This window comes from Equus caballus, chromosome 31, assembly GCF_041296265.1.
Source record: "Equus caballus isolate H_3958 breed thoroughbred chromosome 31, TB-T2T, whole genome shotgun sequence".
Classification (NCBI taxonomy): Eukaryota; Metazoa; Chordata; class Mammalia; order Perissodactyla; family Equidae; genus Equus; species Equus caballus.
Genome location: NC_091714.1, coordinates 22,691,571 through 22,718,180, shown reverse-complemented (window position 1 = coordinate 22,718,180; position 26,610 = coordinate 22,691,571). Strand labels below are relative to the sequence as shown.

At 43.3% G+C, this 26,610-nt stretch overlaps 1 protein-coding gene and 1 long non-coding RNA gene across 12 annotated transcripts in view; one reads left to right on the top strand and one right to left on the bottom strand.

Moving 5' to 3' along the window:
* Nucleotides 1–26,610, top strand: part of AIG1 (androgen induced 1) — a 227,599-nt gene that overhangs the window by 96,485 nt on the left and 104,504 nt on the right. The window contains exon 4 of one of the 11 annotated variants that reach the window (XM_023632858.2): nucleotides 3,146–3,682. The exons of the other annotated variants lie outside the window; for them this stretch is intronic. Coding sequence (XP_023488626.2) covers nucleotides 3,146–3,193 — 48 coding nt within the window. The 3' untranslated portion in view covers nucleotides 3,194–3,682. Of the gene's footprint in view, nucleotides 1–3,145; nucleotides 3,683–26,610 lie in introns of those variants that run through there. 11 annotated transcript variants of the gene reach the window in all.
* Nucleotides 2,620–6,044, bottom strand: LOC138921629 (uncharacterized). The gene is made up of 2 exons (XR_011434371.1): nucleotides 5,762–6,044; nucleotides 2,620–5,382 (listed from the first exon to the last, which is right to left on the bottom strand). It is a non-coding gene; the product is annotated as an uncharacterized lncRNA (long non-coding RNA).

The following is a 26,610-nucleotide window of genomic DNA, read 5'->3' as shown; positions in this document are numbered from 1 at the left end:
AGATTTTTATACAAAATCAGATTCTATTCTTCTTAAAAGAGAGAAGATGAGCATTCAGGCCCTCTGGAGCTCTCTGAGGAGCCTTTAAAAGACCTGTGGCTGTTCATATTCTGTAAATGCTGATAATCCACACTGAGTAATCCTGGGAAACACGCGTCTATAAGATCAGGGCAAGGTACTGTCAAGAGCAACTTCCCAGAACATTCCTTCTTACTTCATCAGGGACTTTTCAATAAGTAATTTGATATTTCTGTAAGTTTAAACTGAAATCACTAAAATGAAGGCATTTTTTCCTTATAAGCTCAAGCCTTCCAGACTCATCATTTTGTAGGGTTACATAAGTGAGCCATGCAACTAAGCTAAAAGTCTAAATTATAGAATATAGTTGTTGCAAAACTGTTCACATTTTATACGGTAACTTCTGTTAAACACAGTAATGTATTCTCAAAACAGTTTTTGCATGCATTAATTCATTGAAACCAAGCTTGGCGATTTTTCATCAGATTTTGCTAAAGGTCATATGCTAAATTATTTGCTTGTGAATTTTTTTTCCCAATTGTCCGTATTTGGTAAGTTTGCTTGAAAGGTTCTGGCACAAGACACTCAGAAAGAGTCCATTATCCTACCCTATTTTCTTTATCAGTCTGGATTTAGGGTCATTTGCTTTAAATACAGTACCACACCTTTTTTTTTCACGTTTAAGTGTTTTTAATTGAACACATTTTCCCACATAGCCCTCATCCCTAATTTAGAGCCCTCTCATATTAATACAACTTATTTTTAATGTATTTCCTAAAATGTTTCTCAACTTCTTAAATAAAGAAGGAATAAAAAAAAAAAAGAAGAAGAGGGATGAGAAAAAGAGAGGAAAATGCAGCAAGGAACATGAACCATAAGGAACACTAAGACTTGTACTTAATATTGTAGATCACAGATCACAGGAACCGAGAGACAGGGTAAAAAGGGACGGTCCAGGTGAATGAGCTTTGATCCCCCCAAAATTCTGGCATCCTTGCGTCCTGCTGACTTCAGCACTCAGCCCTGCCTTACTCCTCCTGGTATTTTCATTTATCCCTTCAGTAAACATTTTAGATATGAGGAAGTGGGAGCCTATCATTATTCAATATAGGCATAAAATACCTTTACCTTTAACCCATCATCACAACCTCACCATCCCTCTTTTTTTAGAATCATATGAGATTATTTATGTGCGTTTGAATAAACTGTGAAGCATTTTCTTTTGAAAACCTTCGTTCAGTGGCCCCACACAGCTCCCCCTAGTTGAACAGAGGCCTTCTTTCCAAACCCCAGGTAGGGGCTTTCTCAGCTTTTATTCTAACGTGATAGAACTTTGTCCTGTTTGCTTTCATGTCATATCGAACCTTAAACATTTTCTGCGTACCTGCGTATAAGTTTATACCAGAACACACGGTTGAAAGCAATTCCATCCTGTATTAATCAGGGTCCTCCAGAGAAACAGAATCAATAGGATCTGTGTGTATAGTAAGGAATTGGCTCAGATGATTGTGGAGGCTGAGCATTCTCAAGATCGGCAGTCGACAAGCTGGAGAGCGGATGGTGTAGTCCATCCAAGTCCAAAACCTGAGGACCAGGAGACCCGACGGTGTATGTTCTAATCCAAGTCTGAGTCCAAAGGCAGGAGAAGATCTGTGTCCCAGCTGGAGGACAGTCAGGCAGAGGGAGCGAATTCTCACCTGCTCAGCCTTTTGTTCTGTTCAGGCCCTCCCTGGGTTGGATGAAGCCCACCCACACCGGCGAAGGCCATCTGCTTCACTCCGTCTGTGGATTCAAGTGTTACTGTCTTTCAGAGACACTCTCACACACGTACCCAGAATAATGTTTGACCAGATACTTGGGCACCCTGTGGTCCAGTCAAGTTGACACATAAAATTAACCATCACAGATCTCCGTTGAAAACTCCTCTTTTCCTTTAAAAACCAACCCCATTGGTACAGGTCTGAATAATGCTTTCCTCTTTCCAAACCATTAAAGTTACACTAATGTTGGTCAACCCGGGCTGGTCCAGACCTCATGCTCAGAGCTTCTGATTCAGTCAGTCTGGGATGGGACCCATGCACCATCTGTATTTTTTTAATGGGTCCTCACATGGTTCTGAGGCACAGCCAAGTTTGAGAAGCCTTGAATTTATTGGTCTCTGGGCTTCCTTGGGGTTCAAAGAAAGTGGTTATTAGAAGAACTCAAAGAGGGCAATCACTCTGGTGATGGCTGGAGCTGAGCTGAATGGAGGGTGTGGCAAAGAGATAAACCCCATTAAACGTGCACAACCAGGCCAACTTAACCATTATGGGCTAGTTACATGGTGGTGTCTCTGCCTCAGTTTCTCCTGGGATAAAATACTGGCACCATCCCAAGATTCCAAGAAAAAATGAATCAATATTAACATTTCTTAGAAGATTCAAAGCATAATACATGTGTCAATTATCATTAATCCTTGAAAATATTTATGGAGTCAAATGGTCTGTAACTAATTAGAGATGGCAGTTAACGGGGAATATGGGTTTCCTCCGAGTTATATGAAACAAAATATAAATCTTTTATATAACTCTATTTCCTACAAAAAGGATTTTTACTCGTCGGTGGGATTTTTAATGTTTTATTTTATTTTCTTGGATCTCATTACTTTTCCGTAAATCCTATAAGCAGAATTGCAATGAGATGAGTCACAGTCTTAATGGTTTTTTGGAGTTTCTTCTGCCAGTGCAACTTGGAATATAGGGGATTTTTCAAAGCTGTGTTTGGGAAACATGGGAAAGGATGGGAGGGATGGAGGCAAGGAGGAAGAAAGGTGGGAGGGAGGGAAGAGGGAGGAAGGAGGAAGAAAAGAAGGAAGGAAGGAGGGAACAAGGGAGAGAGGAGGGGCACAAGATATTTTACTCTAGATTACATTTTTTTGACTTAATGATATTATGAAGGTAAAACTGTCATCGTATCTCATCCGTATGTTGTAGACAACCCTGAAGTGCAAAGGGGTTTGGGTTTTAAAAGTTCATTCATGAGCTAGTCATTTGGCACTGGGAACACATTTTCCCACAAAGATTTTGTTCCGTAAGCGGTAATTAATTTCCGAGGCTAGCTCATAATCTCTCTTCATTCTGTTTTGAAGCCAAATGATTGTGCATTTACAGTGAGAAGCCGCCGACCATACTGTTGAAAACTTGTACATCTAAAGAACATGAAAGCAATGAAATCAGTTGTGGAGTCACTAAAAGCTTTCCACTCAAATGTTGGTGCCGGAGGGAAAGCAGAGTTAACTGGAGGAGCCTGAGGATGCTCAGAACATCTCATGTGGATATGTGAGCGCGCCGGTCAAAGGAGCAGCAACATTCTCTCTTGAGGGTCTCTGCAGCCAAACTATGCTTCAACCTGGTCACCAAAAAGCAACACACTCAGACCATATTAGCGAGGCCTCACTAAAAATGCCTCCTTTCCTCGGGGCAGTGAATTGTGACGGAGCACATGCTGTGTGCGATGTGCTCCTTACCACTTACGCCGGAAGGACAAACAGGAGAACCCCTCGCCTTGTAGAGTTTACAGTCTAGTAGGGGAGACAATCAGATAATTGTGCAAACAGATGATCTAAGATTCATCGATTTTTCTGAAAAATTATTGTATGTATATTAAAGTCCATACATATTTCCAAGGAATTATGATGACTTGTCTAAGATGCACGTGGGGATCGGGGGACACAAATCTTTGCTACATCCCCTCCATGGACCACCCACTTACTTAGCCTATCTCCTTTAATCCTCAGAGTGACCCTGAGGAGTAGGGCTCATTATTCTCAGATGAGGAGCTGAGACAAAGATGGCAGGACACTCTCCAAGCCAGAGTCTGGGTGCAGCCAAGCCAGTCTGATTCCAGGCCCTTTCTGCCAATCCAGGCTGCCCCTTCCGCAAAGCCACTCGAGATATTCCCTATTATCTTCCTCGGTTTTTTTTATATGTGTGTCCATGCAATAACCTCCTCCTAGGATTTCATACTGGGAACAGTATTGTCTCCCCTGAGGCTGGTGTCTTCCTGTTTGTTAGTGTGAGCTATTTCCACTTCTCCTCTGATGCCATACTTGGTGTCCTCATGCCACAGCCAGCTCACCTGTGGCTTCCAGCACAGTTTTCTCTCCTTTCCAACCATATATTTTTGTCTGATTCTTTATTTTGTGTTGATTCCCACTATCCTGAGTGTTTCATTGCAAGCTGCTATGGCCTTCTGAGAAATAGTTGGAATGTACGTTACACCAATAGAAAAGAAATAGATGTGACTTCTGGAATTCCTCGAAGCTCCCTTTTGGTTTCCTGCTCATGACCTAGAAGAGGGCCTTGCCCATAGGAGTGAGTGGTAAGCGTGGATTGATTGTTAGAGGATCGTAGCAGTTCTGAAGGACAGCTCTGGCTATTGGAAAGAGGACAGGACGCTGTGGCTCTGGCTCTATACATCCGCTTGCCTGTAAGACTTGCCTGTTCTCCTTTTCCTGATGAGAGATTTCTCGCCTACGTTTTCTTGCGTTTATCACTCATGAATGGAATATAAAGGGCGATGATCACGGCCAGCAAGTATCACGTCCTCCCCCTCGCCGTGCTAATAAGCACTTTCTAGATATTGTCTACTCCATCCTCACAACCCTGTTACTGTTCCCATTTCACAGAAGGAGAAACTGAGGGTTAAGGAATTCAAGTGGTTAATGGGGACAGCAAGGAAATAACCTTTCTCCTGGCAATTCAGCAAGAGAGAGAAGAAAAGAATAGGAAAGAAAAGGGATTACCTAAAAGAAAGAAAGTGCTTCAGGCACGATGGGTGTAATGCGGAAGAGGTCTGAGAAGGGTCGCAATTAAGTTATAAGGGAATTGTTCTCCATGCGCATCCCCTGCTCTGTTGACAAGCGGGAGGGAGAAGTCATGAGCAAGTGGCTATTTTTATATGTGAGACATTCTCTCATCAGGGGATTATAACTGTGAGGGGAGAGGAGTACTTAAAAATGTCTTTAATCCACATATTTATTTAGACAATTTCAAGTTCTACAGTTTATGAACAGAAACCTAAAGGTTTTTCTTTATGTTCTGGGCTGGCCCTTGTTGTCCTGTGGCCTCCAGCCCACAGTAAGCCCAGGGTCCCTGGAGAGTCTGGACATGTGCCTGATCACTCTACCTCTTGGCAGGTGACCCCCAGCTTGCTCAGAGTCATTGCTGCTCCTGGGAGCACCTCTGCAGGCTCTCAGGGCACATCTGAGGCTCTCCAGAGCAGAAAAACAAAGGAACAGGATCCTCGCTGTCTGTTTACCACGGAGAGAGGAGAAGCTCCGTTGTGAGGAGTGCTGTTGAACCGTCCCCAGGAGGTGGGCCTCCCCTAGGGAGTGAGAAGAGCCACAGTAAGAGATGAACTCATTCACGGGCGTTTGCTCAGCAGATATTTACTTAAGACTCTTGTGCCTTGGACCCTTCTGAGTACTGATTTTGTCCCTCTTGAGAGAGAATAGCCAACCAAGGGAGAAATTAAAGCTCCAAGAAAGGGTGGAGGAGAGAAGAGCTTGAGTGACGCGTTTTCAGGAGCTGAAACGGGAAGTTTAGAGTAGACGCAGTGATTTGGGGCGCATTTCCGTTCATGCTGAGTTTAGGGAACTCAAAATAATTGTCTCTATCCAGCAGTGGAGTCAAAGGTGGGGGCACAGGTGGAGCTGTGGTTAGAGGAATAAGCAGGGGCTCGGCTCTGGGAGGGCCTCACATACCAAAAACTGGTTCAGGTTTTATCTTCCGGGAAACAAGATGTATGGCAAAGTTTTGCATGAGGAAGGTGATTCAGCTGACACATTGGAGAGACTAGAAAAGAAAGGAAGGTGACCCAGGCGGAGGTGGGAATCCCACCACACGTGTACAGCCTGCGGGGAGGCCGACCGACTGCAGGAGAGGCGCAGGGCCTGCGGCCGCCCTGGCAGGTCCCGGGCCTGTGTCCTGGCCCAGCAGCCTGAGCTTGATCCCAACAGCTTTGGGGAGTTGCTGAAGGACTTAAACAAAGGGAGAGTGACGTCAGAGAAGCATTCTAGAAGCCTCCTCCTCCGAGGTTCTCTGAGGGAGAAGAATTGACAGGGACAGCCTGGATTGAGAGGGGAAGAGAAAAAGGCTGAGAATGGAGCTTCGCCCACGCTCCAGGCAGGAAAGACTGAGAAGGAGCCGTCTCAGGGGCGGGAGAAGAGCTCAGGGAGAAAGATGATGGAGGAAGCTCAGAGGAGAGCACTTCCGGAAAAGGAGGGGGTCAGCCACCGAAGGGGCGGGGTCGGCAATGTCCTGCCCCTCACGGAGATCTGATCAGACAGGACAGAGACTGGCAGGGCTGCTGAGGAGCCGTAAAATGATGACGGGACAAACAGTAGAGAAAAGAGGAGCCTGTCTGAAAAGCCAAAAGCAATAGAAAAAGCATCCCATCGATGTGGCATTTTTTCGGTGAGGGAGGATGGGTTGCTTCACCTTTCACTTTAGCCAGAAGCCAGGGCAGATTAAGGAACGGCATTTGAAGGGTAGATAATTTTCCCTTACCAGCCTCACTTCCCTGTCACCCTCCGTTTTCTCCCGGTGAAAGAGGTGCTATTTCTGACACGCCTCTAGAGGGGTCAGAAGTTTCTCCAGCTACAGGATAATGGCCTTCGGTGCTCTTTCTACCACTTAATGGACTGTCATCTAGAAAAATTTTTTTCTATATTGATCTGAATGTTAATCTATACATAATAAGGATAGATCATAGGAAAAGATGCAGAAGAATGTTAAAAAGAAGTTACTTGTTTTGCGCATTTCTTGAGGGAGGAAGGAAGAGAGACTTTACAATAATCCTTCCATGTGTGATTCTCATTTGTCAGCACATCAGAAGCAACAAAAGCAGAAACACAAAAGGACGATTTGATTAATTGGAAGGCTGCATGATTTAGATTACATGTCCTTCTTTAAAATTTTCTGAAATCTGCTCTAGATATTTAAGAGCCTTCAGAAATTTTCTGTGGACACGCCATCAGAGATAAGCCGTTAGTTTTTGTGAGGATTCAAAAAGGGAAATGCATTTTAGAAAAGAGATGAAATTGGACCTGACTTGGAGAAAGAGTTCTCTGACCAGATGTCATTTAAAGACACCGGACTGCGGGCTCCAGGCTTTGACTGTTTCTCAAGATAAATATGCATGCAGGAACCAGGAGGGGCATTTTCAGAGGTTGCTATGAAGTTGGTCTCTGTGCTGAGCAAGCCCATGACATCTTTGAAGGTATGAGAGCACAGATGAGACATCAGTGCTTCACAATCCCTTCTCATAATTTCTCTAATCTTGGCGATAAAAAAAAGAAAAGAAAAAACTCTTCAGGAGTGTAAAATGTTATTGCATTTGCAACAGTCGTCATGGTTACCTGCATAGTTTCGTTGCTTTATTAATGTGTAATTCCCTTTATTTCTGGAAATATCATTATAGTGAAACATAACAGTCTGCAGCTTTGTAGCCAGTTTCGCCGTGTATCTCAGAGACTCTGACAGTGGCTGTGATGAATGCGTGTGCGGTTTCTGGGCCACCTGTGTGCTGTTGATCCAGTAACTAGGACATCATTGTTTAGGAAAAGACAACTTGAAGTTAATGACTCTTGAGAATCTCTTAAAAGTTCAAATGCTTCCCTAAACAAAAGTGCTTATTTTTTCCTAGAGGAAAATGATCCAAAGCTTCAGTCTAACTAAAATAATTTAGCTTTTCTGACATTCAAACTTTTTTAACGTAATTATTATTACCTACTGAAGTCACTTTGAGGCATTCAGGAAACTTTTCTGATCAGTTCTTTTAAAATTATCTTTCCTGAATTTGTTCTTTGTATCATAGGAGGGTTTTTGTGAGACATTGCTAATAGAGGTTTTGAAAAGTTTTTCTAAGTGTATTCTCCTGCTACTCAAGTTGAAGCCGAATAAAATAGTTCAGCAAGTTATCTTTCAGGCTAACTGCTTAGGACAGATACTGCTGGCTGATCGCTACAGTCATTTCTCTTCTTCCTGGGCACTCACCAGACTACATTTCCCAACATCCTTGCACTTAGGTCTCACCATGAGACTCATGAGATGGTGGAATGGCAGTGGAAGTTATGAAATCGCTTCCAGATTTGGCCCATGAATACCTCCCACTTAATCCTCCCATCCCTTGTTATCAGGATGGTTGATGACTCTGCCAGTCTGGACCCTTGAATAGCTGAATGGGGCAGAGGCTCACTGCCCACCAGGAGCATCGATTGTTATGGAAGGAGACAGACCCCCTGAGATGTGAGGGTTGTGTGCTGTATCAGCTTGTGTCACCCTAACTAATACACCGCTAATCAACATTTCTTCTAAGTGGCCCTGTCATCCTTGGGAGAAGGTCCATGTTTTTCATCCACAGGTTTTTCCTATAGCTTCTTTCACAGCCTTCAGAAAGAAACTGGCAATGTAAATTCCAAGACCCCTAATCAGAGTCCAGATAACAGATAACTTTGCTGTTTTGGACAAGTGCTGAAGACCTGAATGGCTGAAGCAATAGTAGGTAATTGGCAAATATCATCAGACCCTTATGGTTTGTGTGCACAGGGAACCAAAGGAAATGGAAGTAACCTTTTCTGGATAGTTCTATATGCCAAGTACTGTGTTTGCTCCTCCTATACAGAGCCTTATTTGCTCTCTGTAATTAATTTTCTAAGGAGCTCTGTTATTCTCATTTTACATATTTTTGAAGTGTCATATAGTTTTAATAACTGCTTCATAGCTAAGGAGTAGCAAGGGAGGATGCAAATAAAAGTTAGCCTGGGACCAAATCCAGCCAAGTTTCTACTTTGCTGCTTTTCATGGTAGACACTCAGTTAACTAACATCAGTTGATCATCATGTTTCAAGACAGAATGATAGCTAATAATAATTGAAAACATATGGAAAGAACATTTGATTATCTGTGATGTTGGAAACAGAAACTCTCATTAGATATTTAGAAAATTATAATAGTGATATTGTTGAGTTTTGCCTCTAACTTAATTAAGATATCAAAACAGCTGTTGTAATAGATACCAAAATAGCAGTAGTTTAAAACTGATGGTCTGGAGCTCGCTGTTCTGGTGAGGTCACTAGGGCACCAGGCTCTCTCATCTGGTTGCAGCTGGATCCTCTAGGATTGTTATTCATCTCCGTGGTGGTCAATGGCTTGCCACAGCACATCTGCATTTAAGCCATTGAGGGAGAAGAGGGCACACGTCTTGCCAGTTAAAGGCACAATCCAGAAGTGGCACACATCACTTTTGCTCAAAAAAGTTGCCTGGTGTCGTGGCTATCTAACTGCAGGAGAGTCTAGGAGATGTCATCTTTACGTACTTAGCCTTGTGCCAGCACTTCTCTTCATACAGAAGAAGGGAACAGGAGATACTGTGGGACAAATAGCAGCCTTTGTCACACCTTCTTTCCTTTCTCATTCTTTGATAAACTTGCTAATGAGAAAGATCCAAAACAGCAGTAGCAAAAAAGAGAAGGAAATGAATCAAGGAAACTAAGTGATTCAGAAATTGAATATGTCCTTTCTCCTTAACCTCTTCCAGCACATATGCTAAAAGAATCAAGAGTTAGTGCCTTGGCTAAATTGCTTTGAAATAAGCTATAACTATTAAATCAAGCATTCTCTAAATAAAATGATTGTAACAAATTGAGGACAGATGAACAAAGACTGGATATTAATCATATTAAGTAATTAGAATTAATTTCATTAGGTCTGACATGTGGTTAACTTATAAAACAAAACCTCATCTGGTAGAGATATTTACTGAGGTATATATAAGTGAAATGATATGATGTCTGGAGTTTGCTTTAAAATACTCCAGGAAAAAATGGAAGAGGATTGATTAATATATAAAATTAGATTGGGAAAATGTGAGTTGTTGAAACTGGATGATAGGTGCATGGCGGTTCATTGTGCTATTCTTTCTACTTTTATGTCTATTTGAAATATTCCATACCATAATAAAAAGTTAAATAAATACTTGTTCCAGGAAAGAAAAGCAATTTTTGGCAATGCCCTGGTGTTCGTATGAGCTCATTTCTGTACTCCAGTTAAGTGCATTCTTAAGTTTCCAGTGTATTATTATTTATTCTGCATGCATACAACTGGAAAAAACTCATTTCATCTAAAGAATTTGTTAACAATTTGCTTTTGAGCCAATTAAACAAACCTTTAGAGAGTGCCTGCTGCATCTACCGATGCAAGAGATGCAAACACGAGTAAGATAAGGCCTCAGACCACTAAGTTTAAAGGCTAATTAGGCAGATAAGACCCTCTCTCAAATAAATCTGATTTAAGAGAAGTCTACAAGAAGGCTTAAATATTAGGAGATCACATCAAATTGGAAGGATCAGGAGAAATTTCCTGGATCACATATCATAAGCTTTAAAGAAAGAGTAGGCTTTTGACAGTTGGAAGTGGTGGGGAGAGACTCCCCCTGTCCCTCTGGGCAGGGGACCACCCAGAGAAAGCCTCTAAACCAGAGAATATGTGATGGTTTCCTGGTGACAGGAAAGGGAGATATGGCTTTGAGTGTGAGTGTCTAGATGTCCTCTTAAAAAAAAAACAAAAACAGAGGAGTCAAGAGGACCTGACTGAGAAAATTCATACTCTCTATAGGGACATGCTATTCTTGAGACACTGTTGAGACTCGAGAAATCCATCCCCACATATGGTGTTGGAGCACAGAGAGAGGTTAGCATGGGTAGTCAACTGCAAATTGATAGTTGATGAGTTTATAGATCGATGATGAGTTCACAAGTGAAGAGAAGATTGGTTTTTAAGGCTAGTTTTGTCAGAGTAGAGGATGAAAATTATACAAAGACATCATTATGAAACGACATAATGATTTCAGTTGGCATTGAAGACAATATGAGTCCTTGGTGTCTCAACATCTGTGTCCTTCCGCTTCCCCTTCTGTTGAGTTCTCAGCACTTCCTTACCCACATAGAGCCTACTTAGCTCTGCTTTGTCTCTCCTCTCTCCTCCAGCCTAAGCATCCCCAAAAGTTGTCTACACAGAATGTCTGCATCGCCTGACTTCCATTCACTCTTTAACCCACTCTGAATCAGAATCCTGCTTCACCATTCCACTGAAACTGTGTTCAGTCCACTGAAATTGTGTTCAGTTCAACATGGACGGCGTGTAGGGACTTCCATGTTGACCAATTCCATGGACACTTTTTACTCCTCACTTCTGTTGACTCTGAGCAGTATTTGACCTAACTGGTCCCTCCCTATTCCTTGGAACTAACTCTGCTTGGCCTCTGGTTTTCTCCTGGCCGCTGCTTCTCATTTTCCTTGCAGCTCCTCCTCTCCTGACCATTTACATATTGTGGCACCTTGGGACTAAGGCTGGACTCCCTTTTCTTCCTCTAGTCTCTCCTGGAGGGGTTTCTTCCTGTTCCACAGTCTCACCTAACAAGAATCAACAAAGCGCCCACATTTATATCTCATTTGAGTTGTGGACCTACCTAACACCTCTACTTGGATTTATCACAGGCCTTTCCTATGGATCAGATCCAAACTGAAATTTAGACCCCGACCTCTCTCCCAAACCTGTTCTCCAGCATGGTAAATATCACCACCATTTACCTTGCTGCCCAAGCCCAAAAAGTGCAGTATTTTGTTTGCAAAAGGTCCACAGGAAACCCAAGGAAATCCCTCTTCACTGTGAAATGTCCTCTGACCCCCAGACTGTTCCCTAAGGTGGGCGAAGTGTGTAAGCCATAAAAATAAAGCTTTCTGATGTAGCTTCATTGCAACACAGCAGTTCCGTTTAGGCACCAGCGCTCGCTTTACATTTAAATTTGTGCTTGACTTTAAGCCAAATATTTTAAAGGATTCTGTGGCTACTTATATTGGGCAGCCAAGCTCTCTGAGCCTGACCACGTTTGGTTACAGTCAGGACCAGCCCCAGCAGGCCCGGTAAGTAGAGGGGACGTCACAAACCATCCAGGAGATGCTGCTGCTGCTGCTCTCTCCACTGGATTAGAATCCACAGGTTGTGGACCTCTCCACCACCCTTTACTCTGACCAGAGTGGTGAGAAACAGTAACCCCAATGCTCCTCTTTGGTGAGGGACTAGGGACACTTTCCTTTCTATCCCACTAGGTCTCCAGAGGATGGAATTAAAGTCGTCTTGGTTTTATCCATGCCTGTAAGTCTGTGTTGTCTGTGGAAAGGCACAGTGATTTGGAGGAAAGAGAACCGGCTTCGAGTTCCAGCTCAGGAACCAGCAACTTAGCTGTAAATCTGGTTAGCAGAGTAGCCTTACCTCTACTCTTGCTCTCCTCCCTTCACATCCAGCACATGATAAATATGACTGACCCTCTTGGTGTTTGCTCTGTGCTGGACACCGTCTTGTGCATGAGTGAATTGTCCAGTCCTCATGACAACCCATGAGTTAGTCGTCGTTATTATCACTGTTTAACAGATCAGGAAGCTGAGGCAAAGGGAGTTAGAATTTGCTCAGAGACACCCAGCTGATGCAGAGTCAGAATTTAAATTCAGGTTACCCAACTCCAGCTTGTACCCTCCTAACCTCTTTGCTATACCAAGTTGGGTAGAAAGTACCTCTGAGTTACTTTTTCCCCTCATTCCTGTTGTGCCACCGATATAAGATATGCCATCAGTTTAATTCAATGGGTGTTCAGGAACAAAGTAAGCATTCCCAAATCAAGTGTAGTTAGAGTGGGACTGTTTTTTAAAATTCTAACCAGTGCTTTCTCCTTCTTGGTAATTCCTTTTTACCTCATATCCCTGAGGCTTTTAGCTTCAGGGACAAGCTAATTGCAGAAAACAAAGAGGCAAATTCTCGACCACTGGCTTCTAAGATTGGGTCACACAGTTCATAAAGAATAGTCTGGAGCCAGTGTTCTTTTCTTGTTTTGTTTTGTTAATTACAAGACAGAATTTCTAAAAAGATAAGCTTGAAAAATATCTCCAAGTTTTCTTTGCATATGAAGTACCAGAGCCAGACAATTTAGTAGAGTTTGAGAGAATGAGGGGTTCCATTTGAGAAGCTTCCTGTCCATCAGAGATAAAATTTTGGCTATTGGAGGGAGGAGAATGTTCACTTGAGATACTGGAGGACGCTGAGAAGGTACCATGTGCCCTGGGGACCCTAGAGATGGGAGGTGAAGAAAACTGCAGAAGCGTTTGGGGAAACCCCAGAGTACAAGGGACCCGGGTTTGATTCCAAACATTGCTCCGGGAGAGGCCACACCTAATAGGGAAATTTTGGAGCAGCGTGGTGGTGGAGCGGAAAAGCAGCAACAACTGGTTGAGGTGTCCAGGCAACATGGAAAACATCTTAAAATTCCCTTTGTCCCCAGAGGCTGCCCTGGGAGGGGATCAGACGAGGCTTGGTGTCCTGAGGAAGGGACACCATCAGCAGATTTGATGTGGATTCCATGTGCTGGAGGCTGTGGAAACAGAAGCAACATCAGCAGCAAAGCACTGTAGGTCAAAGTCCTCAACAAAGACCAGTAGGAACAAGGATGGGCTAACGGACCAGATGGCTTCTCCCTGATGCCGTGACATATGTGGGCCTCCTTAGAATTTAGATACCACCCCAGGAACAAGAAGAAAGAGCAGAACCCTGATTTGGCTGTGTTTAAGTTCTGAATTTGACTGTGAAATAACTGAGCGTGATAGTTTCCCGGGAAGGGGCTGTAGTTTTAGTAGCTAAGTCACTCAAGGTCACAGAGCTAGAGAGCACTGCAGCCGGGATTCCAGCCCAGGCAGAATGACTTCACTGTCCCACTCTAAATCACCAGCTTTGCTGTATCTTTCTATACTCCACTATCTCCATGTTTCCCACAACTAAACGGAATGGTGGCTCATGGCCTAAGTTAAATTATGTTACGGAAAGATAAAGGGCGATTGTGAGGTTCACCTGTGACGTCACACAATGAATTCTAAGATGCATACCAATGTCAGTAATGCTAAAATGTCTTAGCCTGGAAGAAATATAAGGTATATTCTCTTCTCTCCATCTCTATTGTCGCCATTTAATCCATGTCTTACTTGGACAATTGCCAAGTGCCTCCAAATTGAAAAGTTTAGGCTTTTACTATATTATTGGGAGCAAGAGAATTAGGACCAATGCATGGAAGCTTTAAAGAGACAGCATTCTGTGCAGAATCAGAGAGAACTTCTTCATAATCTTGGATATCCAGAGATAGAATGAGCATCCTTGAGTGGCACCAAGTGCCACATCCCTTGAGATGTTAGAGCATCGTGAAGATGCCTACTACTAAGAAGGGACCTTAGCAGGGGAATTCAGTACAGAACATATGGCTGGATGACGCGACCTTTAAGGTCCCTTCCAACTTTGAAATCCTGCCATTTTAGAATGGAGATTGTGATCGCCAGATTCTTGTGTGTTTTAAAGAGTGGAAGATGAGGACATGGAAGCAGCAGGAACAGACTAGTCCTTTGAAGATGGTTCCCACTGAAGAAAGCAGGGCTTTATTATGTGATATGGTAGGACTGCGGGAAGATTTTAACACTGGGAAAAACTGAGCAGATTCATAGGTAGGAGGTAAGAAATTGGTAAAAAAGGAACAATTAAAAGTCAGAGAGAGTTCTGTTCCAGTATCTATTGTGTAATATACTACCCCCAAAATTTGGTGGCTTTAAATAACAGCCCTTGTACTTTATCTCGGGATTGTGTAGGTCTGGAATGGAAGCAGTGCTCCACGGGGTGATTTTTCTATGCCACATGGTATCGACAGAGGTCACTCAGTGATCTTCAGTTGTTGTGGACTGGTGCCTTGATAGGGATGGCTGGAAGGTTGTCTTCAACTGCGACTGTGGACCAGGGCACCCAGTTCAGCTGTTTACATGGCTGCTGATAGCTCCAGGCAAAACTGCAGAGCTGCTTAAGTCCTAGCCTCAGAAGCCTAAAGCATCACTTCCGCTGCATCCTATTGGTCAGTCAAGTCCCTAAGGCCAGGTCAGATTCAAGGGGAAAGGAACTTGATGCCATTCCTCAGTGAGAGGATCAGTGAAGAATTTATGGCCATCTTTAATCTCCCATAGAGACAACTGAGGGAACAAGATTCTGAACAATGTGGGGAGTCCAGGTTGAGAGCATAGGAAGATAGATTATCCTTAGAATGGTGGAGGAACTTGTCTGCCTTGGAGATAAGAACAAGAAAAAGGGTTCCAGAAAGTGGAGATAGAAATTTTGAGAGGAAAACAAGAAAAAGTGGGAGGAATTATTTTCAGAGAGTTCAAGGAATCCTGGGCTATCTAGTGGACAGGAAGATTCATGTAATGGAAATTATGCCACCCACCCACTCTGTATATTTTACCTCTGGGTTGTTTCCTCATTCTGATAATGCATCTTCACTGGTTTCCCCAGGCATGCCTCACACAGACTTTTGTCTGAGGGCACTGTCTGCAAGATTGTTGGCTCATAGTTTCAATGTTCTTCACAGACCCCATACAGCACACCAAACTCTGGTGTAGTCCCGGGCTGTGGGGCAGGTAAATTGGTCTCCCTGGAAAATGAGTCCTCCTGTGGCCTCATTCCCAGTCCATGCTTAAAGGCTTGAGCAGACCAGCCATTAACCAAGGCTTGAGTAGCAAAATGTGAAATCCGCTTTGTACAAATTATCCGGATAATCTCTTTCAAGTCCCTCTGGATAAAAAACAGAGCCCCGTTGAGGGTAACACTCTGGCAGGTATTCAAAGCTGAAGTGGTCGTGGCTTGGCTCCTATTGTATGCACAAGCAGTTCAATTGGGTTGATCGATGCTGATCTGCCTGTAAGTATCCTTTTGATAAGGATCTTAAGAAGCTTGCTAATTAATTTTAAAGGAATATTTGTCTTTGGCCTCCTGTCTCATTCTTTTCACATTATATATTCCTGTGATAAATGATGGAAGCATAAATACATTACCTCTGCTCCATCAGTGTTTTCTGTTGTTGATGTAAAGAGCGCAAATTGGATTTGTTTCAGGATAGCTGAATTTGGAATGTGATGTCTTGCCAAGTCAGAATCCCACTTGCCCAGACAACACACATGTGGATTTTGTAGTTGTTTTCTTTTTAAAATAGTCTCTGTCTGTGGTGCCATTGATTAATGTAATATTGCGTTAATATGCTGTTACAACACCACAGGGCATGCACCAGTTCTTTCAGCCAGCAGCTGAGAATTTCCCAAACTAAAGTCTTCATAAAATACAGATTGCAGGGCAAAAAAAAAAAAAAAAGCATCAACCATGAGAATTTATGGACAGCAAGAGTGCTTGAGGAATCAACTTTGGATGGACTCGCCAATGGAAATAGAGTGTAATTATTATCTAATTTCATTCCTCTAAAACATTAGACACTGTCTATACTTATTCATTTATTGAATCTGTGTTTTTAAATGACCCAGATATCTGACTATGTTCTTCCCCAGCTTCTCTTTATTTTTAAGTTTCCCCCGGCCCCAGCGTTTCTATAGTTTGTCAGATGCCGAACGTCAGTGAAGGCCGACATAGCCACATATGTGGCATGGCTCAAGCTGCAAAAATTAAAACCAAATTCTTCGCTGTCCAATGAAGACAGTTAGCAGGCAACTTTCTTCAATTCAGTGCTGATGTAAATGCCTGGGGTCATTCTGGACATATTTTAAATGACAACTTTTTTTTTCTTTCTCAAGATAATTTTTCATCTTTAAGCATCATATTTTCCCTATTACAAAAATCTGGAATAATATTGTTTCTAAAACAATTAACTGAGGTAAAACTTAACTGAATGAAAGCATTCTTGATACTATATATTTAAATTTATAAATGAAGATGCTACTGCAGCCTGCTAACGGAGGCCATAAATCCAACTCTACTCTTTTTCAGACTCCAGGAGTATTATTATTTTCAAATATCTATCTGATAAGAGAAACACAGGCAAGTTTTGCTTTTTTAGTATAAACCTATTTTAGCTTTACAGTGGATTAGAAATACAGAAAGTAACATCTCTCCCTTTAACCCTCTAAACCTTTTAAGATTCACAAGAAAGCAAAAGATAAAAAAACAAATAAAGTGTGGTGGTCCTTAATGGAAAGAGAATTTTTCTGTAACCGAGCCTTATGAGTCAGCATTTGGATATAAATAATTTATAGTTATAATCATAAGATCATTAAGTTCAAGCATGCAGAAAACCATTTCAAGGTCTTTGCTAATGGTGCTAACAGAGGCCAACTTAAATGAGCCAGGCCACTGATCTTAATAACATGCCTTCAAGTCCAACTGGTGTTGATGTTTGTAGTTGAGATAAAGAGAAGAGTATTTCTGTTATATTTCAATATTTTTAAATCTGGATATTTTTCTATGGATTCTGTAAAGTAAATGTCAACTAAGATTGACAGGTAACAATTAGGGTAGGAGACAGTATCTCTGTGGTGGGTGGTTGCCTGTGTTTAAAAACTGTATGCCAAGGGAACAGGGTTCATTGTGTCATAAGTAACATAAATTCAGGGGGTCCTGGTGGGCACCCCCTACTCCACAGGGGTGGTGTGATGCAAGGGATGTGTGGAGGAACCAGCGGGGAGCTGCCCTGCCCCCTAGATATCGCCTCTTTGGTGAAGAATGCAGTGTTTTTCTCTTTTGTCCAAGTTGTAACGACCTAAGACTTAGATTCCATCCCATGACTGTCCTTTCCCTAAAACCACCAGATAGAATACCTCCCATGTCCCAATTATACAGTCCTCTTGTGTTTTTCTGGTGTTTGTATTCCCATAGTTGCAAATAAAAAGTATATTTTTAGTTTTAGAATTTTCCTTTCCATTAAAAAAAAAAATCCCTGAAGATTTGTGGCACCACTGTTATTTTCGTTCATGTCATTGCTTCCATAGCAGCAAGTTAAGACTTTGTAAGAAACTATGTTTACCAAAAAAAAGCAATTATCTAAGCGAACATTATAGCTACATGTAGCAAAGTTTCAATTTAGATTTCCTGTAACCATTACGCTACACACACACACACACACACACACACCCTCCAATTTGTGTTATAAACTAAAGGTTTGACCAGTTCTTTGGGCTTCTGTAGCAGAACGAAAGCTCAGGCAACTCACTTTCCAAGCCATAGAAGGTGGATTCTTCCCTTTTTTCCATTCCAAACAGGAGTAGAATATAAACTAAATGAGTTTGTACTGATATGTAATCCTTAGGGTGGATTTAAAGAAAAGATAGAGAAGAAACAAAATAAATTCCCAGTTTTTCACAGCTCATTTTGCTAAGCATAAACCTGATATTATGGTACCTATTCGTTTTGCATAGGTTTTTTCCTCTCAGAATTTCAGTTGTAGAGATATTCCAGAGTTGCTTTACCTTTTTCTAGTTCAGAGATTTCAGTGGCCATTCTATAGTGAGATAAAAATGTCTGTATGAATTAAATGGGGCCAGCCTGGTGGTGCAACGTTTAAGTTCCCCCGCTCCACTTCAGTGTCCTGGGGTTCATGGGTTCGGATCCCAAGTGCGGACCTACACACCAGTTATGAAGCCATACTGTGGCAGGCATCCCACTTATAAAATAGAGGAAGATGGGCACAGATGTTGCTCAAGGCCAATCTTCCTCAGCAAAAAGAGGAGGATTGGCAGCCGATGTTAGCTCAGAGCTAATCTTCCTAAAAAAAAACCCAGTCTGTATGAATGTTAATTTCTAATTAGATCTACCTGGATATAAAATGAGTCAGGAACATCTAGAGAAAGCATGCTAAGAAATGCACTGCCAGGTTTTTATCTTCGTATGAGTAGGATTGTCCTTCTCAAATGTTCGAATATGGCTTGGCATTATCAATTTTCTCTGAAAAAAGAATTCCAAAATCTTTCTGATGGACACAGCCCATGTTCACTTGTAAGTTGGGTAGGTAAAAGCTAGCTGGGAGATAAAATTAATGTTTTTTCGAAAGCATTTTCAAGCAAGACTCTATTAAAATAATTGAATGCAGCAACTTTTGGCCACAGAACTTTGTAGCCATTGTGCAGAACTACAAGCAAAATGAGAGCCCTGGGCCACTTGCCCCTTCCTGCTGAGAGTTTACAGTTGCGTGGAGAACATCGCTGAGAATCCAGAGTAAAGTGGAAACAAATACAGGAAGCAAAGCGACGTGTAAGCAGCCAAGTCTGTCATACAATCGGGGGCAGGAAGGGTCGGGGATGCAAGGTCTTGTTAGACTGTCGAGGCTTAAATCTTCTGAGATGTGAGGAACGGAAGGCTCCAATTTAGTGAGGAGGGAGAATAATGTGCTTCCAACACATCCAGCAAAATAGCGGCGTCATAAACTTGAGCATCACTGCAGAAATTAAAAATTAAACTCACCATATTTATCCTGCGTAAAAGCAACCCCACAGAACTGTCTATTTCAGTCACCGATCAAAAGCCTTTCTAAACCATTTTAGACGTCTCCCCCGGCTATTCCAAAATTCAGTTTCCTTACCTGGAACATGTTCTCCTAGGATCCTTAAAAACCTCCATTTTATAATTCAGAAAAATTGCTGCCACCAGGAGAAATCAAGGGGTGGGGTTCTCAGGAAGCCACGGGAGGAGGGGCTGTGGGGCAGGCAGAGGGAAGATTGCCTCCAGGGTCCTGGCTAGAGACAGCGGGGCCAGCCCCAAAGGAGACTTGAGAGAGATGCTGTGGAGGGGACTTCTCCTCCAGAGCCTGCTGTGGTGGGGGCCCCTGAGCCTCTCTCTGCATCGGGGTAACTGTGTTAACCTGGAATGTTGGCTGCAAGCACCCCACCCCTCAGCCGATTGTGCGATTAACCAAACACAGCTCTTGCTGGGATCGTTGAACAAGAAGCAAATGTATGCAGCCCTGATCCGTTCACCAAGTCCTGAATTTATTACGCTTCTCCTCTATGTAGGTATTGAATGGGATACTAAAATTATAAACCTCCCCTTATACCATTGTGGTAGGCAGACTAATGGCCCCCGGAGGACTTTGTGTCGTAACCCCCAAAAACTGTGATTATATGTTACACGGCAGAGGAGGAGGTAAGATTGTAGATGGAATGCAGATGATAATCAGCTGGCTTTAAGGTAAGGAGACTATCCTGGATTAGCCAGGGGGCCCCAGTATGATCACAGGGTCCTCTGACTGGAGGAGCGAGGCAGAAGAGTCAACATCATAGAGAGATGTGAAGAAGACTTGACCAGCCACTGCTGGCTCTGAAGATGGAGGAAGGGGCCACTAGCCAAGGAATGTAGTCCCCCTCTAGACGCTGGAAAAGACAAGGAAATGGATGCTCTCCTAGTGCCTTCAGCAGGACTGCAGCCTTGACGACCCCTTGATTTTAGCCCAGAGAGACGTGTGTCAGACTCCTGACCTCCAGAACTGTGTGATCAATTTGTGTTAAGTCACTCAGTTTGTGGTCATTTGTTGCAACGGCCATAGAAAACTAATACAAACTGTTGATTTCCTTTAAACAACATCAGAAATTACCCTGTGCATTTGCTCCTTTATTTTCTCATGGTCTCCCTCCACACTCAAGGATGCCCCTGCAGGAGGACGGGAACTCGCCTGCTCTATCGCAGGAGCTGGGAGCAGAGCTTGGAATACACTGGTGCTCAATACGTGCTTCCTGGGGGTCAAGTGAATAATTGTGTACACGAACAAATGATTAGAAATCCCGCTTCTCTCCAGAGCTTCTGCAAGACATATCCATAGGAAATAACCAGTGAAGTTTCAGAAAATATCAATTACAAGCAATTAGGATTTAAAGCCTCTGTGTGCCTGAAAGGGCCCCATGTTACGGAAGAACGTAAGACTCTAGAAAGAAGTCATTTTTGTATGGGAAGACTAGTGGTGTCCAACCACAGGAAACTCTTGAATTCCTTTTTTAGGTGGACTTACCACAGCGCCATAAATCAGTTTTTATCATGTCAATAAAATCTGAGATTAACCTATAGCAATAAATATAGTGAGAAACTGGACATTGCAGAGAAACTGGGTAGCACATTTTTGGGGAAGTAGAATCAATATGGCAAATATGTACATCCTGTGAAGGCCGTCACTGCTTTTGCCTGTAAGTGTCAACAAACAGCTTTCCACATTCGTTACATTACAAAGAAGAAAATTTTAAATTTTGAAACTCCCACGAAGTGAGAACCAAGGGGTTTTCTGTGTTTATTTTGTTCGCTGGTTTGCAGGCAGGTTTGTAACCCTATCTTTGTTTGCTTTTTGATACTTCGCTCATCAACAAATATTAAGAAAGCTCTTTGCACGTATTAATTTATTTGACTCTACCTAAGAGGCAGGTACCATATATCTCTATTTTTGTAGACGGGGAAACCGAGTCTTTGTGAAAGTGAAGTGACCTGCCTAAGGTGACACAGTGCGTTAGTGGTGAAGTGAGGATAAGCCCCGTGTCCACGCTCTTAGCCACTCTGCTGTCTGCTCCCCCCACACCAGACCCTGGGCTGGGTCCTGGGATAGACAGGAAGCACGTCAGACCCAGTCCCTGGCCTCAGCATCTCACAAGTAGGAATGGCACAAATGTCCGTGGTGACGAGTGCTGTGACGGAGACAGAGCATCAGAAGCTGAGAGAGTGGATACCTGCGTGGACTAACCCGGTTCCCAGAGCACCAGAAGCCAGCCACATTGCAGGTCTTCCGTTTACACTCTGTACCAAGAGCAAGTGAACATTCGTCTGTGAAGATGTCTCTGTAAGTGCCCCCTATGTGAACATTAGGTGCAGCGGAGGTTGATGAGCTGTGATGTGGAGGATATTTTTTTAATTCCAAAAATAAGTTAATTTCTACATTTTTTCTTTTCTTCGAGTATGACGCCTGCTCTGAATGTCGTTTGTCTAGCCCAGGGTTTCTCAGCCTCAACAGTGTTCCAGATGATCCTTTGTTGTGGGGAGGGGCGCACTCTAGGATGTTTAGCAACATCCCTGGCCTCCTCCCACTAGTCACAACCCCTCCTCGCCCCTAAGTGTGACAACCAAATATGTCCCCAGACACTGCGGAGTGTCCCCTGGAGAGCAGACTCGCCCCAGATTGGGAAGCGCTGGTCACCCACCAGTAATTCAGATTCTGCCTGTCCTGGAGACCGACGATCTTGCTGACGCTCTGGCCCCTTCTCCCCTCCGCCTTCCCTTCTCGGCAGCACTGGCCAGGCTGTGGAGCTCAGGGGTTACATTTCCTGAACTCAGCCGGCACCCCCTGCCCACCAGCCGGCGCCCCGGGCTGGAAAGGCGCTCCTTCGCAGGAGGAAGGAAGCCAGTGGCCCTCAGCTCCCGTCGCTCCGCACAAGCCTTCATTTGGGTTTTCCGCCACACTGTGCCCCAAGATTCTCCCTTCTGCGCCCCAGAGCTCTGAAGGGGTTTGGTTTTGGGAGCTCAAGAGCAGAAGAAAAGAGGAAGACTGAACTGAACAGAGCAGATGGAAGGAAAGAAGGAAAGGTCAGAGCGGAAGGAACCGTTCTAGAATTGTAGCCTGCTTGAGGGCATGGATATAAACAGGATCTAAGGCAATTCTGAAAGATGGCTTCCAGACATGTCTTGAGCAAGGGACTGGCCAGATAATGAATTCTGATCTGTTGGTGAAAATATCTCACTAATTCATAGTTACCCCTATTCAGGCCTTAAAATTGAATCACAGAATGAAACGTGGTACCGTCCGGTGCTGTGCTCTGGAGGAGAGAAGGCAGGATGTGTGAGTGTGGAAGAGCCCTGAGTGCGTGTGGGGGACCAGAGGTCCCTTGAGTTCAGCTCTCATTCCGACGAAAATGTGGAGGCTCCCTACCATGAAGTACCAGCGTGGGGAGCGTCAAAGAGTAGACATCAAAGTGAATTTTAGAGGCGTAGATGCCCAGACAGCATCTGGTCTCCTAAGACAGTATCTCAAGAACGCAGAAAGCCTTTCTGCTTTTAACTGAGAACGGCAGATTTCATCTGTGAGGCTCTGCTTCGTGTGGGAGACGTGAGGAGGAGAAATGAAACGGCAAAGCAGCCATCTCTGGATCAACATCTTAAAAAGCCTTGTGATCCTAAGTCTTGACAAATGTCAGCATGGGCTCCTAAATAGCCCCTCTAGTTTCCGTGCCCCTGAAGTTGTTCCTAGAGCTTTTGATTTTTTGCGGGAAAATTACAGCAAAGTAGATTTTTTTATGTGCTAAATATTCTATTACAGTACCATTTTAAATTTAGTTGCATGTGTTTAGTTACATTGTTGCTCCATTTTATTAATTAATCTATGAACAGTTATTGTAGGTTATTACATGCCAGTTACTGTCCCTGGAGATAGAAAGGTGAATACCTATTGCTGACTTCAAGTCTCCTGCTGTCTAGTGGAGAAAAGACGAGGAAACTAACAATCACGATGCAGATTTTTAAGTGTCTTGACAGAGTGTGGGATAGCATAATAAACTAGGGGGCAGCTTCTAACTCAAACATGGAGGTCAGGGGAAGAGAAAGTTCTAGAAAGTTCTTTCTGAGAAGACAAAAATCTACAAGAACAATTTTTAGAAATTCATTTAATTTAGTTGATTTGAGACTTTAAGCAAGTCTAGTTTGAGAATTCTTATGGCTCCCCACATAAATGATGAAAGATGGACTATAATCAAATAGAAAGTTGGAATCAGAAAGAAACATAGATCTTTCCTGAGTGTTTGAATAATTGCCACAGCACTGAACAAAAGAATAATAAAATATATGGTTGATTTTTCCTATGAACAGAATTTGCCAAAGCCTAATAAAATACTCTTGATATCTTGCCTCATAAAGTAACTGAAGGGAAATACCTCTGTGTTTTCCTATGTGTAATGCCACCAAGATATGTTACTGCCAAGACATGCAAATAGTTCTGCCTGGACTGGATTTAGGGGTGACAGGTTGAGTCTGGAATGCTTGCTGCTCTCAACATGCAGTAAAAAGAGCACTGGTCTTAGGATCAGAAAACCTTAAAGCAAGCCCTGCTCTGCCACTTACCAGCTGTGAGATTTTAGACAAGCCACCTGACCTCGCTGAGCCTCAGTTACCCAGTGCGTAAGATGAGGCTTCATGGGAGGCTGTGAAGATTGAATGAAATAGAGGCAATTTTTATCCATTATATCTCTTCACTGATTAGCCATCAGGTGAATGAGTCTTCTCATCCAACAATACAAGATCGTACTTTAACTTAAACATAATTGCAAAGTGTATGACAAGGGGTAAATGGAAGTCTTCTGCTTTCTTCCTTACTCCCCACCCCACCCCAGTCTGTCCTCACTGTGACCGGAATGATTTTTAGGCAAAATAGATTGATCATGTCACTCTCCTAAGGGCCTACTCATCACTGTCCAGAGGAAACCCAGCACTGGTGCCAAGGTCCCTTCTGTCCTGGGGGTGATCTGTGCCACCTCTCTGGCTGATCTCTTGTGCCCCCTGGCACACCCTGCACTCAGCCAGGCTCTGCATGCTCACTCCCTCTCTCTTTCTCCTCCATGTCTTGGCACATGCTGCTCCCTCATGTTGGAATGCCTTTGCAACCACTTCTTTACCCTGCAAATTCCTTCCAACGAGTTCTTCAGCATTTAGCTCACGTCTTAAGACCTCCCTATGTGCTTTCCATGGTGTGCCAAATATCCACCTCCCCAGGAAACTTCTCTCCCCGAAAGATCGTTGTCCAAGTGCTTATCTGACCCCCTTGTCGACTCAGCTCCTTGAGGGCGGGAATAGGGGTCTTCTCACTTTGCCTTTGCCTCACGCTGTGCCTGGACTGTTGTAGGTCCCAGTAAGTCTTGTTGAATGAATGGATTGATCAGTCCCTGCGATGGACTAAATGTTTGTATTCCCCCAAAATCCATCTGAAATCCTAACTCTCAAAGGTGACGGTATTAGGAGGTGGGGCGTTGGAAGGTGATTAGGTCATCAGGGTGGAGCCCTCATGAATGAGATTAGCGCCCTTATAAAAGGGAACCCAGAGAGCTCTCTCCTTCTCTTTCTAACACATGAGGACCCAGCGAGAAGAAAGCTGGCTATGAACCAGGGGCTGGGTACTCAACAGACACCAAGTCTGCCAGCACTCTGGTCTTGGACTTCCCAGCTGCCAGGACGGTGAGAAATAAATGTTTGTTGTTTAAGCACCTAGTCCATGATCGTTTTGTTACTTTTGTTATAGTCCGTGATCGTTTTGTTATTTTTGTTATAGCAGCCCGAATGGACTAAGTCACTGACCTGATGGCTAATACACGTACTAAATGATTAAACATAAGACAAAGGCAGTAGTATTTATCATGCCAGAATCCAAATTTTGCATTCTTTAAAAATTTTCACCCCAAAATGGAAAAAGGTATGGGTTACCTGTGAATCTGCTACTCATGAGTTCACTAGATAGCGGCCTGTAGCCAAGACTGCCACTTGCCTAATTCAGTATCCACTCTCTCTTTTATCCAAAAATAGACTCCTCTTTCTCACTGGGCACATGGCCACCAGAAATTTTAAAAGGAAAAGAAAAGACCTTTATTCGACAGTCCCCTTTGCAGCTAGATATGACAAATCTGGCTGAATTCTGGCAAAGAATGCGTCGGTGGAAGTGTTCTGTGGAACTTCGGGGAAGGCCGTTTAATGAGAGCTGACTCATCAGGGAGGGGCCCCTTTTCCCTTCTGCTTTTCCTCTCTCTTCTGTCCTGAATTTTAGAAGTGGTAACAAGAGTCTCAGAAGCCATTTTGGACCATGAGGTACCCTTGACAATGAAACCCACGTGCTAGGATGTCAAAGCAGAAAGATAGAATGAGTCTGTCTCTGATGACATTTATTGATCCTCCTGTGCTCCTGGCCTCTGGACTTCTGCACATGAGGGAGAACTGAACTGACACTCAAAGACAGTGGTTAGCCAAGTTTTTCTGTAAAGGGCCAGATAGTAAACATTTTAGGCTTTGTAGGCCATATAATCTCTGTCACAATTGCTCGACTCTGCCATGAGAGAGCAAAGGCAGCCACAGATAACGCATTAACAGATGAGTGACTGTTCAAATAAAATTGTAATTTACACAAAAAGGTGGTAGGCCGGGTTGAGTCCATGGGCTGGGCTTGCTGATCCCTGCTCTAAGGCACTGAGGTGCCATGTCTTTCTCACGTATGGAGCCAGATCTAACCCTAACTAATACGTCTTGTTCAGTGAGATGTATCCTTTGATTTGGAAGAGAGAAATTGTTAAGACTCTTATTTCATTTTTTAAAATCTTTCCTGTCAGTGGACTATTTCTCCCTTACCTTATTCTGATTGAATTATAGAAAGTTCTTACATTTCTGTTTCCAGACTCTTTTGACTCTTAAGACGAATGGAATTGGATCCAGGGCTTTTCTAGCTTTCCCTCAGTTCCATTATGTCTAGAAATAAAATGCGTTTGAATTGTACGACACAACTTTCAGGCTGACTGGATGATACCCGATGGTACTCTGTTACCGGGGAGATTGTGCAAGCTGAACTGATTGATGTTCGGCAGCAGGGCAAGAGCTGGTCTTGAAGATTCTTTTCAGCACAGACTTTACCTGGTGCTCTTAGGATGTCTTGCCTTTCTGGTTTAGGTCATCCTGTGAGAACGGAACAATATAGTACAGACCAGGAGTG